This window comes from Cinclus cinclus, chromosome 2 (assembly GCF_963662255.1).
Source record: "Cinclus cinclus chromosome 2, bCinCin1.1, whole genome shotgun sequence".
NCBI lineage: Eukaryota > Metazoa > Chordata > Aves > Passeriformes > Cinclidae > Cinclus > Cinclus cinclus.
The window spans coordinates 90,088,872-90,108,316 of record NC_085047.1 but is presented as its reverse complement, the minus strand read 5'-3'; the positions used below and the strand labels follow the sequence as shown (position 1 = coordinate 90,108,316).

Here is a 19,445-nt window from a genome sequence, read left to right as displayed (position 1 = left end):
AAAGCCCAGACGAGGGCCACGGGGAGGCGGCGGCCGCACTCCATCAGCCGGAGCACACAGGGGGGAAGCGGGCAAGCCGCGCAGAAGGCGCAGCCGGGAAGGCACCGCTCGCTGAGGGTAGCACGGGAACGCGCATGCGCGGCCCCCGCTGCGGCCTCGTCCGCGGTCAGGGAGGGAAGGGGCGGGCGGGGCAGCCAGCGCGCGCCGCCACTGCGCCTGCGCGGGCGGTTCCGGGGTAGGCGGAGCCGAGTCGAGCGGAGTCGTGGGTGGCCGCGGCCGTGCCCGGCGCTGTGCGTGCCGCTGCTGCGGGGCATGGTGAGCAAGGGGCCGCTGCTGCGCCTGCTGACCGCCATCAACCGCAGGAGGATGAAGCTGCTCATGGGGCTCGCCTTCGTCGCCTACGTCGCCTGTGAGTGAGCGGAGGTGGGGGCGGGTCTGGCACGGCGTCCCCCGTGCCCTCCGCCCGCCTTGGGGGAGAGAAGGAGGAGGAAGAAGAAGAAGAAGAAGATGTGGCGGCGCCGGCGCAGCCCGCACCCGTTGCTCTGCCCGGTTGCGGGCGCCCCGGAGCGCGGCCGCTCCGGCCCCAGCGAGGCAGGGGCTCCCTGAGGCTCCGGGCGGCGGGGCTCGGGGATCCCCCTTTCCCTGCTCTGCCGAAACTTTCCCGGGTGCGGCGGGCGGCCGTGCCGGGTGTCCCCCGTCAGTCGGGGCGCTCCCGAGCCCCGTCCCGAGGTTTGCGGGGAGCGGTGCGGGCGGGACGTGGCTCAGGGAGTGTTTCCGCAGCCGCTCTTCTCCTCGGACCGCGCTTTGTCCGCCCCGATCGCCACCTGGTAGCGGTGAGCAGCCCTCAGGGAAGTTTTTCCAGGGTAGGCCTCGTGTCTGGTTTTTGTAAGATCCTCCCAAGTCCTTTGGGGGCTAAATAGATGTTTGTTTATTAACTCGGCGCGTAGCTGAAGTCTTAAGAGCCGGGAGAGAGGCACAGAGGTACTTGAGAAAATCTTAGAATAGCCGATGATGGGGATGTTTATGACTTCACTTACTGGGAGTGAGTCAGATAGATTTAAAATGGATTTAAAACGTTGTCCTGTCAGCTCTCTTCCTTTACTTCTTTTTTCTGTTGCAATTCTAATTTATTTTATTTTAGCCTGTTTCGTTTTCAGAATCTGGTAGATTCTATGTGGACAGCAGGATGCCTTGTCAATTCAGTTAGGGAGCAAGCCGTTCTCTAGATGCTTGAAGGCACATACATATAGGTGAGCTAACTTTGGGGCTGACTGTGTGCATCACATTTCAGATCCTACCTTTGGATTTGGGAAGGTGGAGAGGTAACACGACAACACGAGTAATTTTGTCAGGGGGCGTGTTTCCTACCACAGAAACACAGCAATTCCCTTCATTGGACCTCACTATTTAGGTACTTCTGTTACCTTGAAGTTGTATTTCAGTTCTGACTTCCAGTTTGTTTGCCCAAATGGCTTCAGGTCTCTTGCATCCTGACAGCTTAATGTAAGTTCTTATTTTGAAAGGCTTACATGTTTTGCTAATAATGATAGCTTTCACAACGAAAGTTAATAGGCTGCTGTGAAAAGTGTATATGATTATATTCTGTGGACAGGCATTGCTGTTTGCTTTTTAACTTTGTGAATAAAAGTTAGCCTTAAGGTGAAGCCTTTTGACCGCTTGTTTTTTGGGATTTGGAAAAAAAGTGGAGGAGGAGAAGGACTGTAGGTCAGTGTGGCAAAAAAGTGGCTTGAAAAGGGAGTAAGTTGGTGTCTGATGGGAACGTTTGGTTTTTTGTTTGTGGTTTTTTTTTGGTTTTTTTTTTTTTTTTCAAATCTAATATGCTGTGCTTTTCCCTCTCTTGACTGCAGATCAAAAGTAGTGGAACCCTTTGGTGTCAGCTATATAGTATGGTATGGTACCAGATGTCACCGGTCTATCAGATTCTAGAGAGAGTATTTTTTGTTTGCTTTTCTCAGGAGTGATTATCTATGATCCCATTCACTTACCCAAAAGGGTACTCCTCATAATGTTGCTGAATCATCACTACACTCTGCTTGCAGTCAGATAATGCCCAAGTGAAGTAGCAGAGAATCTGAGAAAACTGAGTTGCTGGTGTAGGTGTTACGTGCTGGCACTTCTTACATTCCTTCTTTCTGAAGTACTCTCCAAATGACTAAGTGTTTTGAGGCTGTGTGCCTCCTTTCCATGAATTTCCATTCAGTATTAGGGCATGGGCATTCAGACTTGGAGCACATTTTACAGGGAATGAAATAGTTGGCAAATACATTATTTTTTTTTGTGAACTAGAGGGTAGGACCTTTTTAATAGTGTTATTTTGTCAGCCTGTGTGTGAAACCCTGAGCAAATGTATTGGGAGTATCACTTAAAAAAATGTCTTATTTCATAGGAATCTTTTACCTTTGAATGCAGATTTGTTGCAAAGGTGCCTGAAGATCTTCTCTGTGCAAGTTTGCGAAATAGAGAAAAAACTTTTTGTGTGCAGTTGAAAGGCTGTGAGCTGTTTCAGCAGTCATTGAGTGGCTGCCTTGGTCGTTTCACACAAGGGGGTGGATGGCTGGGCTGTCCTGGGTATCTCTGCTCCACATCCATACAATGCCTGATATTTTTTGTTGTGCACCAGATGAAGGAGTTGGTCTGGACTGAGATCACCCTTTTGTATCACAGCGATTTGGTAGTGTGGGTATTCAACAGCTGTTTTGGTCCAGCTTGAGGAGGTGGTGCACAGTGGTAAAATGGGATAAAAGCTGGCAGTGTTGCTGGCAGTGTTGTCATCACATGCTTTGCAGGTCTGCAATTGGGAGTCCTGTTTAATTTGGTTGAAGTATTGCCATGACATGAGATTCACTGTTTGTGTCATATTAAGGACTTTATGGACTTCACTTGGTTCCCTAGTAGCACTTAGAGCCAGAGAGATCCTTACTTTGGATTTGGATTTGAATTAAGGTAGTATTTGATGCCTCATTTCTGAAAATCTAATTTATATTAATTTAAAAAAAATTCACACAAAATATTGTGCTATGTATGATTTGTATGTATAAAAATATAAGTCAGAGCATTTCTGTGTAGCAGGCAATTAAAAGCTGTTGTAAATTAAGCAGCTGTTTCCTGGGAAAAGGAAGTGAATCAAGTTTAACATTTACCTTTACCTTTTCTATAGGCCCTGGATGAGAGAGGGGATGTTGTTCCCCATTGCCCAGGTGATGCATTTGGAGATACTGCAGCTAGCAAGCTGTCTGAATCACTCTGTAATATGTCAGACTGCTGCTCAGTTTTTTTTAAATACTCTTCATAATTAGTTTAGTTGTCTCACCTTCAGTGCTGTCTTCTGTGAACATTGCATGACTCTCTTGTGCTACTTAGAGTGGGGAAACCTTGCTCAGAGGTTGAATTTACATTGCCATTTTAAAGGGACAAACTCTTCTGCTCCAACTTTCCTCTGATTTAACTCCCAAAAAGTAGTGCAGGAGTGCTAATGCTAACCAAGTGGGGTGGAGGGGTGTGTGGAGCTGGACTGAAACAAATTCTTTCAGTCATGAGCTCCACTTACATAATTTTGAAGCTATTGTGAAACCACAGCTTCACAACATGAGGTGATTATAAACAGAGGTGAAGTTGGTTTAGTTTATTTTTGTTGTCTGTAATGAGAAATGTAGGCAGATCATAAGAGCAGTCAAATCAATAATGTTAAAGAACTTCAGTGTCACTACAATATGAATAACTTGTATGCAGGCTGAGAGTGTTCTGTTTTTAAAAATCCCACCTGTGTGTTGGAATGTCTATACGTAGGCACCTTAACTCACTCCCTTGGAAGTTTTAAATGTTTATTCAGCTTTATATGAACATGCAACCATGCTTCACTGGTACTGTCCTTGCAGTATCAGGACCTTATTTAAGTTGTTGGAAAAAGACTTGGAATCTTGTAGCCAGGATTTAAAGACCAGAGGTCATCAGTCTGCATGGTTTGCTTTAATCTTGATGCTACTGTAAAAAATCTGCTGATGTCTTGGTATGACAGGGAAGTGGCATGTTCTTAATTAAAAAGTTAAGAGCTCCCTTTCTGGTAAAGTTCTCATTTCTTATTTGTAGATCAAATGGTTCTCAGGAAGTATATCAGTAGTTTTGTTCCTTTTCCAAGGGGAAAATGGAGTACTAGGGTGCTGTCGTGAGGTCCAAGCTTAAGACCTCATTTCCTTTGTAAGATAAATTATAGCACAGCTATTAGAAGAACTTAAAAATGAAATGTCTAAATAATGTGAGGGAAGTACATCCTGTGGTGTAGTGGCTTGATTTTTCACAGTATTGTTAGTTTCCATGGTTGTTATCCTTTGTTTTATAAGATTAGCTATTTGTTTTTGTCAGATTTTCATCAGCTCGGAAGAATGCAATGTTCTTTTCTCAAAATACCAAGGTGTGAGTGAGCTTTTCAGTTTGAATCTTACCAGTCCCTCTCACGTTGCTTGTCTTGCATATGTTCAAAATGAAGGCTAAATGCTACTTAATGTTTTGTTTTGGTAAGCTTTTACTTCCATTTTTCATAATAGAAATGCAGTTATCAAGTTGGTCCTGCCCTATTGCTTCAGGGTTCTGCCCTATCTGTCTCAATGTTGCTCAGCATCAGAAATCTTCCTGCTCCAGCCATTTTATAACTGGATGTCAGGGTTGATTGGCCATGGAGAAGTTAGGAATGGTTGTGTAGGACATCAGACTTGCTTGCTTTTTTGTGTCAGCTTGCCATGGATTTTTCCAACAAAAAAAAAAATCAAACCCAAAACATTCGCTGGTTGGTTGCATTCACAGAGTTGCCTTTCATTTGTGGGTTTATGGAAAGAAGTATTAACAGCTTCCTGCTCATCAGGCTTGCAACTAGCTGTACTCGTGTAGCTTATGAAAATTTGTTCATGCTTCAGTTGTTTGTCAGGAATAGATGGACTCTGACTATGTCTTGCTAGCCATGATGTTTTAAAACAGTTTTTGGCATCCTAGATAAATTAATCTTGTGGTTCCTCTTATATATCCATTTAATATTTGTCTTTAATCTTTTACCTCCACTTAGTGTTTGTCTCTTCAGCAGTATGTGCAGGAGACAACACTGTCATCATTCTATTCAGAGACAAACACTTTTAGATCTTCTACCTCCTTTACCCTCTATTTTTGCAAAGGGGAATATTTCTGATGTTTATATTGCTTATTTCTTTTTTCTAAGGTTGGTTGACCAAAGCAGCTTTTGGTTGAAACTGGTAGTTTTCAGAATCTCATTTATGGACTGCAGAGAGGGAGAGGTGGGGGTTATTGCATCATTTTACCTGAAGGGGTGAAAGGTAGCTGGGAGAAGTGAGTTTGTTTCAGTTACAGTGCTGGCCATTGAAACATTCTGTGAGTCCACTGAAAACAATTTTAACTATCAGCAGATGGGTCAGTGGGCAATCAGTAGTAAAGAATGATATGCTGAAGATATGAGGCAGGAAGGAGTAGTAACAGTGAAATGGAAGAAAGACTTAATAGAAAATGTCAAGAGAATTTTCCATATGGGAAGCTAAGAACAAAATTCAGTCATAAAGTGATGATGCTAACTGAAATGTAAGAAAAAGTATCCTTGGCTACCTTCCCATGCAGTAGGAAGCTCCATTAATTCTTGTAAAGAAAGAAAATTTGCATAATGTTATATCTCACAGATGTGGGAGGATATTGGTTTGCCAAGGTTTAAGTGTTTGTTCTTAAGGGAGGATGGTGATAGTGTTGCCTTTGTTTTGCTGGTTGATGAATAGCTGAAGGGTTGACATAGAGTGGCAGTGGTGTTGTCCAAGATGCAGAGAGAGGATCATTCCCTTAGGAAACCTTGTGTCCCTGTAACTAGGATACTTCTCATGTGGGAAAAACTACAGTTCCTATCTCCTCTCTTTGATTTGGTGCAAGAACTTCACTGTTGAGCAAGGCATTAGTTCAGAAAATACAGTAAGAACTATTTGCTATTCAGAGATCTGTGTAGACTTACCAGAGGTGTATTTAAAAAAAATAAATCTTTTTTAATATTCAAGTTGTTGTACATTCCCTGAAGGCATAATCATAAACTTTACTAAGGAAGCTGACATGTCTTAATAGAAAGTCACGATTAGTAATTGTATGTTGTTATCTCCACTAATATTGTGAAATACTCCCATAAGTAAAATAATTTTCTAAAGCAAATTGATATACTGCTGGAATTACAGATGGGGTACAGTTGAGAGGGTTTTTTATTCTTAAGGAATCTAGACTGTAAAAGGCGGTTGGAAATATATTGTCCAAATCATAGAATGGTTTGCATTGGATGGAGCCTTTAAAGATCATCTAGTCCAGCCCCCTGCTGCCATGGGCAGGGACATCTTGCAGTAGAAAGGCTGCTTAGAGCCTTGTCCAACCTCACACCGTTTCTTGGTGTGGGCCATTCACAACTTTTCTGGGCAACTTGCTCGAGTAGCTTGCCACTCTCACAGTAAAGAATTGCTTCCTCGCATCTTACTTAAACCTACTCTCTTTCTGGCTAACACCATTGCTTCTTAAAGGTCTTGTCGCTACAGGCCTTGCTAGAAAGTTTTTCATCATTGTTCTTATAAGCCCTTTTTAAGTAAGGCCACAACAAGGTCTCTTCAGAGCCTTCTCTTCTCCAGGCTCTTCTAGCCAGCTCTCTCCAACAGTCCTCATAAAAGAGGTGTTCTATCCCTCTGATCATGTTTTGTGGCCTTCCTCTGGACCCTCTCTATCAGGTTGATGTGTTTATTGTCCTTGGAGCCCTAGAGCTGTATGCAGATGGTGTTTCATAAGAGTGGAATAGAGAGGAAGAATCACCTCAGTTGACAGGGTGACCACACTTCTTTTGGTGCAGCCCAGTGTATGATTTGTTTCCTGAGCTGGAAGTGCATGTTGCTGTTTCACATCCAACTTTTCCACCAGTACCCCCAGGACTTTCTTGACAGGGCTGCTCTCAGTCTTCTTGTAACCCAGTCTGGACTGATAGTGGTGGTTGCTCCAACTCAGGTGCAGGACCTCGCACTTTGCCTTGAACTTCATGAGGTTTGTGTTTGCCCACTCTTTAGGCTTGTCATTGTCCCTCTGGATGGTATCCCTTCCCTCAATAATACACTTACCAGCTCAGTGTCATCTGCAGACATGCTGACAATGCATTCAATGGCTATGTCTGTGTCATTAATAAAGATACTGAGAAGTGCTGGTACCACTACATCCCCCCGATGCTCACCAGTTGTTACTGATCTCCCTTTGGGCACTGAGCCCTGGATGCAGCCACCCAGCCGCCATCTCTTGAGTAGTCCATCAAAGTCATATTTCTCCAATTTAGCCAGAAAGTGTTGTGTGTGGAATAATCATTTTCTAAAGAAAATAATTGTTTTATTTACATTTTTAAATGTGCAAAGTAATTAAATTAAAACTTTAATTCAACTGTGTTAAAATGCATTTTATGATTTCCCTTTTTCTCAGGTTTGCATTTGGAAACAAAAACATTATTTCTTCTAGTATACTGAAGCTGCTGAGTGACTGTGGAGACTCAGATTTAAGCAAAAAACCCCCAAAACCTTCTTTTGAATGCTGTTGTATTCAAATTGGAAATGGAAAGTTTGACTGAAGCAATTCACTTTAGATGTTCAGAGCATACAACTTTGCTCTAGAAATTCTGGTTATGACTGTATATCAATTCATAGTGTTCCTACATGCTGTTTCTGTTGATAGTGAAATCTGTTTGTAACAAACATCATCTTGTAATCTTTCTATTCTGAGGAGCAGAAGTTGAAAGGAGGGTGATACAGGGAAAAATTCCTGTGTTTTCAGCTAAATCTATTTAAACAAAAGTTTGTATAAAAGTTTCTTTAACGTAGTGTCCTGAAAATGCAAACAATGAAACAATTGGGAAAAGATACAGTTTTAAGAGATTGGATCTGGTTTTGGTACAGTTGGTTCTCTATGGGCATCAAGGTTTTGCTTTTTAAAACATCTCTTTTAAAATGTATCTGATGCTGAAACTAGTCTTGTCACTAATAATTTCAGATTGAGTGTGTGTTACTGTTGTGGGCCTGTGAGTAGCTGTGACTTGATTTTAATGTCATTTAAAGAGACCCAAAGAAGACAGAAAAAGTTGCTGGCTTCTTTTAGGATTGTGTTTTTCCCACCTTCAGGCTGTGACAGTGTTATTTTTGTGGTTCCCTAGTCTATTGTGGATGAGTTTATTACAGCATGCAAGGTTGTCTTAGTATAGTAATCTGTATTTTATAGAAACCTGTATAAAAATATTATTGCAGATGACAAATTCAACGGATATCCAGATGAAAACATACATCCCATTCCCGTTCTGAGGATCTGGAAACAGCATTTGCCTGCTATGAAGTGCAGCTGGTTAGAGTTAGGCATGATGTTGAAGTGTCCATTTAATAGTAGATGCTTTGCAAAAGCCCAGCCAAGTGCTTGGGGTTTCTGTCATATTTTTCAAGTCTGATTTAACAGATTTTGCAGCTTTTGTTGGTTTTGTTTTTTTTTTTGTTTGGTTTTTTTTTTTAAAACTTAATGTAGGTAGGGTTGATTTGTATCCAAAGGATAGCTCCTGGAGTATTCCTTTGTCAGTATCCCAGTCATTGAAATCCTCTGCGTCCAGCATCATTTCAGAGCAGGGCTTCTCTAGGAAAGCTAAACAAACTTTTAAATTCCCAGGTATGTAAATATATTCAGCAGAAAAAAAAAAAAACAAACCCCAACACATTTTTTACTCTCATATGACTAATTGCCTTTTAAGGTAGGCTTGAGAAGTCTTGAAAATCTACAGTAATTTTACTGTAAGGCTGTGCCTGCCAAATAGTTACAGCTTAATCTCAGAGGCTGGGGAAAGAAACAAAAAAGCTTTGGGGTTTTCTAAAAACCCTGAATGATTAATTTTTAGTCAGATAAATTTAGATACCTCTTTAATAATGGTACTGTGATTAGGGCATTTAGAAACAAACCTTCTTTTCTAAAAGAGGCTCTTCTAGAAAGTTCTTCATAATTTCACTCAAGGCATGTTGTTCTTCTCTGGAAGCCTTCACTTTAAAGTGTAATGTCTGTGAGAATAATTAATGACTAATGTATTTTACTCTTCATGGTACTTGCAATTAATCCTTGCAAAAAAGCTGCAATACAAATTATTTCTCTCATTATTTTATGAAAAGTATGCAAAGGGGAAAAAACACCTCAAAACAGATAGGTGTAGTCCTATTTTTACTCCTCCTACAGGCCACTAAACCTGTCTGCAAGTCAGATATTCTGATCACTTCCCTGATGGCAGCTTACTATGACTTTCATCAGTCATTGGGTGAGGTTTACAATCAGTATTTGAAAGAAGTAGAACCTCTGTCTCTTTCTCTTATAGGTGAGTGTCTTAATTGTTAGGTTACAAGTCATGCTTCTGTCTAGTCCAATGAATCATGAATTCTTCCCTTGCACAGTTTCATTAGGTGGCAGGAAGATTGTTTATGAATATGCTCTGTTTGGATGAGTTGGAAGTTCTTCATAGACTGTGTTCTGTGTGGCTGTGGGGGGTGAGGTTGTTGAATTTTTACAGTCTGAGAATTGGCACAGGACTATTGTCCTGGATTTAATACCTTTTGGCTTAATAGATTCAGCTTTAGACTTGAATTTTTAAAATTGGCTTTTACAGTGAGGTTCTGGGTTGTGTTAATGTTTGCTCAAATTTGGTCCATTAGGAGTCTCATTTTGTAAGCTGGGTTTATATGTAGTGCCCAATTCATGACCTTGCTGATGTGGAAGATTTGTTTTAACCATCTGTGTTTGTAGCTTTTGGGGCCTGAACTTGATGGGCCTGTCAAGTGGTTTTGTGATGCCTGTAAAGATTTTCAGCTTGAATTTAGGCTTGTAATTTTCATCATTCTGCTTGTGGATTTGGACCTAATTACCTCTATGTTTCTATCATTCTTGCCTGAATGTCAAACCAGCCTTGACTTAACCTTTAGGGAAAGGAAATCCTCTGTGAGCCAGTCATGCTTCTGCTGCTGGGTAAGCCCACTGTGTAAACAGCTGTGTATTTGGAAGAAAAACAGTCAAACCTTATTTCCACTACAAAAATCTTAGCTCTGATCTCTTCAACCTTGGTGTAAACTCCATGTGGGCACCAGTAGCCAAAGAGATCCTTTTTAGAATTTTGCATTCAGAATCTTTTATGAGGGCAGTCAGTATGTTGAAGTGAGTTTTTGCAACATCTCTCTACACATGCAATACTTCAGGGTTCTTCAGACCTCTCTGTATGATACTTTCTGTGTGGTTAATTTTGCATTTTTTTCTTTTATTTTTTTTATGCCATATTGGTACCCAATATGCTTTGTAAAAGTTTAATACAGGGTCACGTACTCCTACAGAACTGGGATGTTAAAAACAGTGTTTCTGGAAGGATGTGAATGCCTTTTTGAGCTTCCCTTCCCTGCTGTGGACACTGAACACACACAAGTCTCATGTTTTCTTTAGGAAGCCAGTTCTTTGTATGCAGTGCGGCTTCACTGTCTTTGCAATGGAGGATGTTATTTTGTGTTGCAGCTGGCAACTCCTTTTTTTGTTTTGTTTTTTTTTTCCCCTCAATCAATTCCTACTTCACTAGTTAAACCCAGATGCTTCCTGCCTCTGCATAACCACTTAGATTATTTGTATGTGTTTCTGTAGCATAGAAAAATAGTTCTTTGTAGGTATAGCTCAGTCAGGTTTAACTGGAGAATTCTGTACCTGTAACTGCCAGATTGTCATCATTCATTGAAAGAAAACAAAGTCTTTTTCCATTAGTGTTATCATACATAATTCTAAAATCCTAGCCAGAAGGTAAATAATTTGAGTTTAACTGTGCTCAACACTGTATCTCATTTTCACCATACTAAATTTACTTTATCTAGTTATCACAAAATCCAGGTTATTTAAAAATTCAGTTGGATTTTATGGATCATTTGTTCTAATAAAATAAAGCTTCCCTGTCTTTTCCCCAGAAGATGGCAGGAGGTTTTATGGTATCACCACAGATAACGCAGGATCCTCCTACAGCTTGTTTTGTAGTCTGTCATGTATTCTTTTGAGTTACTCGTGAATTACTCAGCAGCACTCAGCAGTTAAAAACAGTTCAGTAGCTTTGCCATCCCCTGAAGGATAAAAAAACTGCATTACTGAATCCTCATTTGTGTCCTCCCCACTCCTCCTTCCTGGGAACGTTTCATTTCTCCTGCCTGGAAGGTGCCTGTGACTGTACCAGCAGTTTTTGTTTGGTTTCTGTAACACCTCAGTCTTCTTGAGCTCGTTGAGTAATAGTGATGGAAATATAAGTGAAAGCCTAAAGGTATGCAAAATACTTTACTAGCTGCTACCCAAGACCTGCAATATAGCTTACAAAATCTGTGGGTGCTTTAGAAGTTTTCTGTATGTGTGGTCATACTGCATATAGGCTACTCCTTAAGACCCTATTTTTTCTAGTAGAAAGTAGTTTAGGCAGCTGAATCTTTTCATGAACCTAAAAACATCTGTTAGATCTTTGATTTTATGATGTGATTTATCTTTCTATAAAACTCTTTCCATACAAAAAGTAATAAATTAGTTTTGTTTGCTTACTGAAGCATTTTAAGTTGGATTTCTTAGGTACCTTTTGTGTCTACATCACAATATATATGTATTTTGGCACAATTATATGTGTACACAAGCACTTGCTACCTTTGCAGGACTCTTCAGGCACCTCTTTGGACGGGTTCAGCTTTAACCTGTAGTGCCAGTCTTTTGTTACTCTGCAGTTTCCAGTGTATGTATGTGGTTCAGGTCTACAGGGCTCCTTTTGCTCTTATAATTTTTTCCAGTATCCCTAATAAACAAGTCAGGTGTTCTTGTTTATTTAATCTGCGTGCAGTGGTAAATTGCAGTTCAGGTAATTCCTACATATTTTTTTGCAGTCTCAAGTAATCTCATCAGAATTCCACCCATACTCTGAAACTTTGTTCTAGAACTTATATATGGGTGCTGTATATGTAACTAACTTACTTAGATAATTTGTGATTAATACACTTAATATTGTCTTAATTTCCTTCTGATGATAGTAGGAAAAAATTACCTCAGGTACTGCTATATGACATTGTAATGTTTTCTCTCTTCTTATTTTTCAGCTGTGTGGGGAAACTTTGTCAATATGAGGTAATGTATGTAATTTTTTTAATTGAATATCCTTATGTTTAATAAAATTAACTTACCTTTCCCATCAATATATATAAAGTAGGGAGAAAAACAGAAGCTCACACTGCTGTTTGGGTGGTTGCTAAGCAGCTGATACCTTTTTTTTCTTAAATACAAAGTGTTCAGTCTCAAAAATAGTTGTGTATTTGCTGTAGATCTCACCTGGGATTTTACTCACACTCCATCTGCTTTTCTTTGCACAAATTCATCTTCTAATTTTGGCCAGTTGGTTGGCGTGCCTGGTTGTATAGGCTTGGATTTTGCTTTTCCTCAGCACAGATGTGACTGTATCTCAGTGGAAATGTGGGCTTAAATACTGAAGAGCAGCACATTTCTCCACTGCTTATTATTATATTTTTGTACCTAGAATCAGAAATGTGCTTTGGAGAGTTTTTCTTCCTCCACAGTTAATTGGTAGAGAGTCTGATGTTTTAATTGCTGAAAAGCAGAAAATCCTGCATTGCCCCCTAGAATTTTTTCCTTTAAAGGTAGAAAGACAAACAATATGTATGCAAAGCATGCAGATTTTCACATTTCTGCTTGCATGTGAGTTTGTCCTGCAGGAAAATTCACCGGGAAGACACAGCTGCAAAAAAATTGAAGAGAATATGGGGACAGCTTGTTCCCTACAGCAAAGTCACTGTGTATACAGGACAAAATATTTTACCATGTTGTTTTCCTAGTAAAAGTTTTTGGCGTTTTGTTGCCACTCTTAGCAGCACATAGTAAGGGAAGTTTGAGACAAAATAAGAATAAAAATGAATTTTCTCTAGGCTCTCATTCATCCAGGACAGCTTACTGTGGGGTCTGTTCCTGTCCCAGGTGGTCTACTCTACTCCTCTTGGAGTTTCCCATCCTTGATGCAAAGAGTGCTCAGCTGTCAGGCAAACAGCTGCTGGTCTGCTGTGGCTTGCAGATGGAGGTATCAGTTAGATTACCGTGTTATTATGACCAGTGAACTATGGCATCTTAGCAGCTGTAACATGAGCAGCTGAGCATTTCTTAACAAAGGACAAGAACCTCAGAGAGGGGTTTGAGGAGGATGGAGGGGTGTGGGATCCAGGCTGTTTGTGTCCTGATAAGGTGTCCTTACATATTCTGCCTTTACCTGCCTCTGAATTCTTATTTGAGATGTCCTATATAGAGCTATTTAGGGGGAAATTATTTCTGAAAGACTTGAGTTGCAGGATTTGTGAGTAAAAAAACAGTAGGAACTATTTTTGAGGGGACTTTTCTTACTTGTGACGGAGGAAAGGCTATCTGTTCCACACTTGTTTGGATAGTTTTTTGTAAATTTCTATTACTTGGGAGAACATTTATTCAAAATCCACCAGGATAGCTTAATATGCTTCCTTATAGTAAATTCATTCTATGTTTGCTGCAGGGGTTTTATTTGCCACTAGTGCAATAGATGACAACATGGTTTGAACAGATGGTTCAGGGAATGTGTGTCTTAGAGTAGGAATTTACTGTATTCTTTAGAGATACAAATGAATCTGGTCAGTAAAGTCTTTGCTTTAGTAATAGACTGAGTTGACTTTTTTTTTAAAGTGAGACTTTTACAGAGGTTTATGAAGAGAATCGTTGCTTTGACTTCTAACAGTGTGGTGTGTATATATATATATATATATATATATGTGTGTGTGTGTGTGTGTGTGTGTGTATCTGCTTAACAAAGGATGTTCTGTTTCTCTAGGTGTAATGAGTTCAGGTCCCAAGTAAAGGAGCTCTGTTTTTCACTTGAAAGAACTGCATTTTATGTTGGATACCCCTGAATCCTCTAGTATGCAAAAATTCAACTACTGTGAGATAAATAATTCCCCTTTCAGGTTTAATTGAAAAGGAAAATATAATTGCACAAATGTAAGGAAAAATGCATAACTTTGATGCAAGAGGTAGAATTTAGACTTATTCTACACTTGTAAAACTTTACTCAAATGTGAACACAGCTGAGACACTTTACACAATCAGATGCTAAATAAGACGACATAGATTTGTGCAAGACATTGGCCTTTTAGACAGTATTCTGTTTTTACAAATTACCATGATGTACTTCATCCTTGGCCTCATTTCAAATTAGTAATACGTGTGTGAGAAGTCAGTATTGCCTATCAGGTGGTCACCAAAGACACATTTTAGTGCAGTTGGGGTTTTTTCCCATATGTTTGGAAAAGTTCAAAGTCAAACTGAGATACATTTGCCTAAGGGAAAATGTTTTGTTAGCATACAATAAGCAGAGACCCTAGAGATGTTTTGGGTCTTTGCACAGTAAAGTTACGCTCATGAAGTTAATTTTCTGTGTAAAATGACTGACATTTTTATTGATACTGTTCTTTCCTGTGAGCTTGGTTCAGTTTCTTCCAAAGTGATGGATTTCAATGGAAAATAGGTTATCCTCTTTAATTGATTCCAATTGCAGTTTTGAAATAATACTCAAGATGCTTTGAAGATACTGTTTTAATATGATTCAGGTGCAATGGAGTAGTTTTTGTTTAGGTGTGGGTTATTTTTTTTTCTTTTCTTGCCAACAGGTCTCTTCAAGAAAACGGGGATCAGAAGGTGGAAAGTAGAATAGAGGAGGTTAGTTTGCTAATAGTTGTAATCTGTTTTATTTTGAGCACTCCATTTCACTAATTTCGTATTGAAGTGGTATATTTAGTTTTATTTCTTTACTTCTTTATTTTTATTTACTTTCTTTATTTCTTGATTCTACTAAATGCAAAGCATTGGGTTTGTGTCTGTACCTAAGTTTTTGAAATGTTCTTCATTTGTGACTCCACTTTATTTTCATTAAAACTTTTCTTGAAAGTGATAGATATGCTGATAACATTTGCTGCAGAGGTTATGGTAGAATCCTCCCAAAAACTGTCCTGTTTGTTACTGAAAGGATGTACACAAATTCTTTCCTCTAACTGCCTTAAAAATGTGAAGTATATACAAGGTGCATTACAAATTTGAAGGTGCCCAAAATTGCTTTGGTTTGTTCTTAACTAATGAACAAATATAGCAACATTTGTGGCTGGGGAGGGTGTGCAGTGCCAAGGCTTTAAGCACAAATCCTGGCAATTTCTGGAGTAGATGTGGGGACTGAACATACTAGTGCTTCTGAGCTGCTGTACCAATACCTCTGAATTTCCACTTTAGCCTCAATTTCTTGTGAAATACTGAGACTGTGCAGCAGATCATTCTCCAAATGTTTCAGCCTTCCAGTCTAATACCAATAAAACAAAGTATTTAATAGAAGAAAAGTCCTTGAGGTTGATACCCCTTCCCCTTGTGTGGGTGTGTGTTCCTGTACTAGTGTAGTCTGGTCTACCTAGTGTCTTGTATTCCAGTAGCTTTATGCAGCAGTTGTTCCTCTGGACACAGTCATCAGCCCACTGAAGTTGCTTAAAATCAATGGGGAGCTTGTATTCTTAGTTTGTCTTTTGCATTCCTCTCTCTGTTTTTTTGATTGGTTTGTTTGGGTTTTTTAAAATGAATTCTGGTAAGTGTTGCAACAAGCACTGTGAAAATTCCAGTTGTTTAAGAATGGTGAAATACTTGAATTCAATGTGTAGATCAGAGTTATTTTAAGGTCTGAGAAGTTGGGCATTTCTGAATCTTATTTTTGAAGTTATGTAATGTCTTACATCATCAGAATAACTGTATCAAGAACTGTTTGCTGTTCCACAGAGCTAAATATTTAATGAATATAAATGACAATGTTATATTATTTCCTCTTAACATGAATATGTAGCTTTATTCAGTTTATGAAGTTCCTGAATTGTCTAGCTCTAACCAGAAGTATTTGTACAAAACAGATTAATGGTAGTTGCTGATGTGCTCCCACTTAGTACCAGTTAGAAAACTCTGACAGTTTCCAACTTATGTATAGCCCAAGAGGATAGATTATGTGACCAGGCTTTAGTAAACTTAAAAACAAGAGTTCAGGGACTCCTCTTGAAATTCAGCAAGACTGTTAGAAATTTGGGTCTTGTGATAAACTGAAACTGATGCCAGTTTAAGTGATTCGCTCTTCTAAAGCCATGAAAATGCAGACAGAAGTCTTGGTATGTGAACTACATTTTCTAGCAAATTTCCTTTTAATATTTTCCTACGCATAAATATAACCTCAGATCATGATGTAGAACATACTTGGAAATTTAAACATGGTGTATCTTTAAATTTGCATAGCATATTTTGCAGTCGTTTCAGTGGAGCTAATGTCCCTCTCTCTGTGTGTGTCCTCTGTATTCTTAGCTGTTGTCCATTTAAATAGTTGATGTTTAAATTACTGTCCCATTGTTCTGTTGCTGGATGTAGATTACCTTTGACAACCTCAGACAAGTCAACTTATGACTTCAGTTTGCCAAATAGGAATCATAACATTGGATGTCCTTGTTAAGGCTGTGGTACTCATAGCCTTGAGATGTTTTGTTATCAGTGGTACGTAAGGGATTTAATTTCACACTTTCTTAGGTGATTTGATTTTTGGTGGGAAAGGTTCAAAGTTCTTTTTTACATAAAGGAAGCTTTAAAATGTAAGTTTATTGGAGTGTCTTCAGTAAAGATCTGCATAGGAGACTGTTTGCCATGATTTTTGCTCTAAGGCAACTTCCTATATGCGTGTTTTGTGCTGTGAATCTTGTTTTATTCTTCAAAGGTTAAATGTTTTTCCTTTATTTTAGGCTGTTGCACCTCTAAGGGAGAAAATCAAAGATCTAGAAAAAAGGTATGTCATCTGCTGAACTTGGGAAGCAGCTCAAAGGCACAATTTCTTTTCTGTTGCAGTCAGTTCTGTAGTTGCAGGCTTGAAATAAGTTTTTGTGTGTACCTTCAGCACCTTTTGATTTGTTATCATATATAAGTGAGGACAGGACATTGAATGCTAATACAGTAATGGTTAAGGTATTCAGGCTGATTGATCCTGCTAAATCAACCTGGGGGTGCTGGACTCCCATCAGGTTCAAATCCTATGGAAGAATTTGCTCTTTGGAGTCCAGCTGATGAATGGATTACTGTGGTTTATGTCTGCTGAGATATGCTGGTTTCACCTTCAAGTGACTTAAAATATGTTTTACAACACTTTCCCCATACTTGTGATTGGGTACTCTGGTTCAGCTATTGTACAGTGATTTACTTGTGCATCTCAGCCTGTGTATTGCTTTGGATGAGTCTGACTGTCCTGCTTCTCTCAGGCTTTGTAATGGAACATGTTATCCCTCACTCTGCCTGTTCACCTTTGTGTCACATCAGTTCTCTGATCAGGGTGTCCTCATGGACAGATTATTTCATCACAAAATAAGGTCTGGTATGGCAGTGGGAAATGCCAGCTCTAATAAGGACATGCTGCTTTTGCAAGTGGTACTGTTTTGCAGGTGACATTGTTGGTGTCCCAGTCAAAGCAGAGAGGGCTGCATTGCAAAGGGCCAAGTCTGGATTTTCCAGACAGTACCAGTAAGCCCTCGTGGGGTATTGCATACTGGTGATAGTGTGCTCTTCCTCTGGAGAGGGGACAGAATACCATTGCTGCTGGCCAGAGGTGTGCTTGACACTGCAGCGCTTTGTTGTTCAGAGTTCTGTCTTGTCAATGAGCAGCTGCCCCTCCTCCTCCCACGCCTCCTGGGTTGTAAGGAAGAAAAAAAAGGAGAAAATAATTCAATTCTCTTTTTTACAATTGATTTGAAAGGTTCAGTGACCTGCCACATGTAGTTTATTTCAGTGAGAATACTGAGCTGGTTGCTCCTCTCTTAATGTGCTCATAAACTTCACAGGTTGAATTAGGTGTATATTGGTAACATGAAACAAATTGCAGATTGTGTCACCACCTTGTCAATTACAATATTAAATTGATTTATTCAATCTTTGATGACAGTCCAGTAAACCTTCAGCTTCAGTTGTGGGTAATTCAGGTATTTTCTTCTGCCACCCACAGAAGACCTTTGTGGGAGGGTATCCTGACTGGCTCTTTTTTATTTAATAATTGTTGTATTTTCCAAATGAGCAATGAGTTGTTGAGTAGAACCATTAAGTTAAAACTTTGCCCACAAAGCCATATAAATACCCTTGCCTTTTCATGTGTATTGAATAGTCTTATTTCAGACCTCTAGGAAAAAGAGGCAAGAATCAAAATATTTTTTTACCTCTGTATGAACCAATCTAGAAATTACATTTTCACAAAAGGGATGCTCTTACTATTTTCAAATAATGTAGCTGTTTATCTCTGGTGGTTCAGCTGAATGTGGGTTGTTGCAATTAATATTTTTTAATTTTTATGTCTGTGTGAAGTGGCAGTAAATGACTACTCAGTGTCAGATGCCTGAAAGCTGATCCTGCTTGCAAAGCTTATTCTAGTGTCAATGTTTTCTTACTGCATAAGCTGATAAAACCTGAAAGCAAGCCATCTTCATGCTTTTGAGAAGCAGGAAAGACAAGAATTCCTTAATGCTAGTCTCATGACAAGAGATTGTTTAACTGAAACTAGAGCTGTAAAGTTTTTATTAAGAATTTGCACGGCAAAAGCATTGCCATGTAGTCATCTAAGCAAGCATTATGTCAAGATAAACTCCATTTTGTTTCCAAAAGCTCATAATTTGGCAGCCAGATTCTGTCCCACTGCCTTTAAACTGCTACTGGTGTAATAGAAGTTGCAGAAATGGTTGCAAGGTCCTTTTGTCAGCAATATAACTCCAGACTGGATTACTACAACCTTAAAATGCCTAATGGAGGAGAGAGACTTGCCTTGCATCTAGTTATTTGGCACTTAAACTTATTTTGAACTCCATAAATCTCTTGTTATGAGTGAATTTTTCTCTGTCTCAGAAAGAATGTTTTACACATCTGCATTGTGCTTGTGCACTGCTGTCTTTCATTGCTTCAACACAAATCAAAGAAATTGTTAGTGACCTGTATAGTGATGTAAGGCAAGTGTATAGATAGCTTCTTTTTCAGTCTCCCTGTGTGGCTAACATTGGAAGGTTCTGTTGCCATATTTTCCCTATCCAAGAAACTGGAATCAGCTTTCATGCTATGCTGAAAATTGGATAAAGTACAGAAGCATCTATGCTCAGGTGCTGAAGAATTCCTGTTGAGCAAGTACCGCAGGTTAGAGGCAGAGGAGGAGTTGACCCTACAGTTGTAGGGTCAGTTCAATCAGCAGCTGTTTGTGAGTAGAAGAAAACACAACTCTTTTCATTTTTGGCTCCTGCATGTTACATTAGGGT

The 19,445-nt window shown here is 39.6% G+C and overlaps 1 protein-coding gene across 6 annotated transcripts in view; it reads left to right on the top strand.

Annotated features, from left to right (window-relative positions):
• The first annotated feature begins 276 nt into the window (after positions 1–276).
• The window catches only part of UXS1 (UDP-glucuronate decarboxylase 1), a 54,751-nt gene continuing 35,582 nt past the window's right edge, over positions 277–19,445 (top strand). For 3 of the 6 annotated variants that reach the window (XM_062515061.1, XM_062515063.1, XM_062515059.1), the window contains exons 1-4: positions 277–409; positions 12,174–12,199; positions 14,755–14,820; positions 16,911–16,954. In XM_062515061.1, coding sequence (XP_062371045.1) covers positions 313–409; positions 12,174–12,199; positions 14,755–14,820; positions 16,911–16,954 — 233 coding nt within the window. In that variant the 5' untranslated portion in view covers positions 277–312. Of the gene's footprint in view, positions 410–12,173; positions 12,202–14,754; positions 14,821–16,910; positions 16,955–19,445 lie in introns of all 6 variants that reach the window. The other 3 variants (XM_062515060.1, XM_062515062.1, XM_062515058.1) reach the window with 1 other exon arrangement.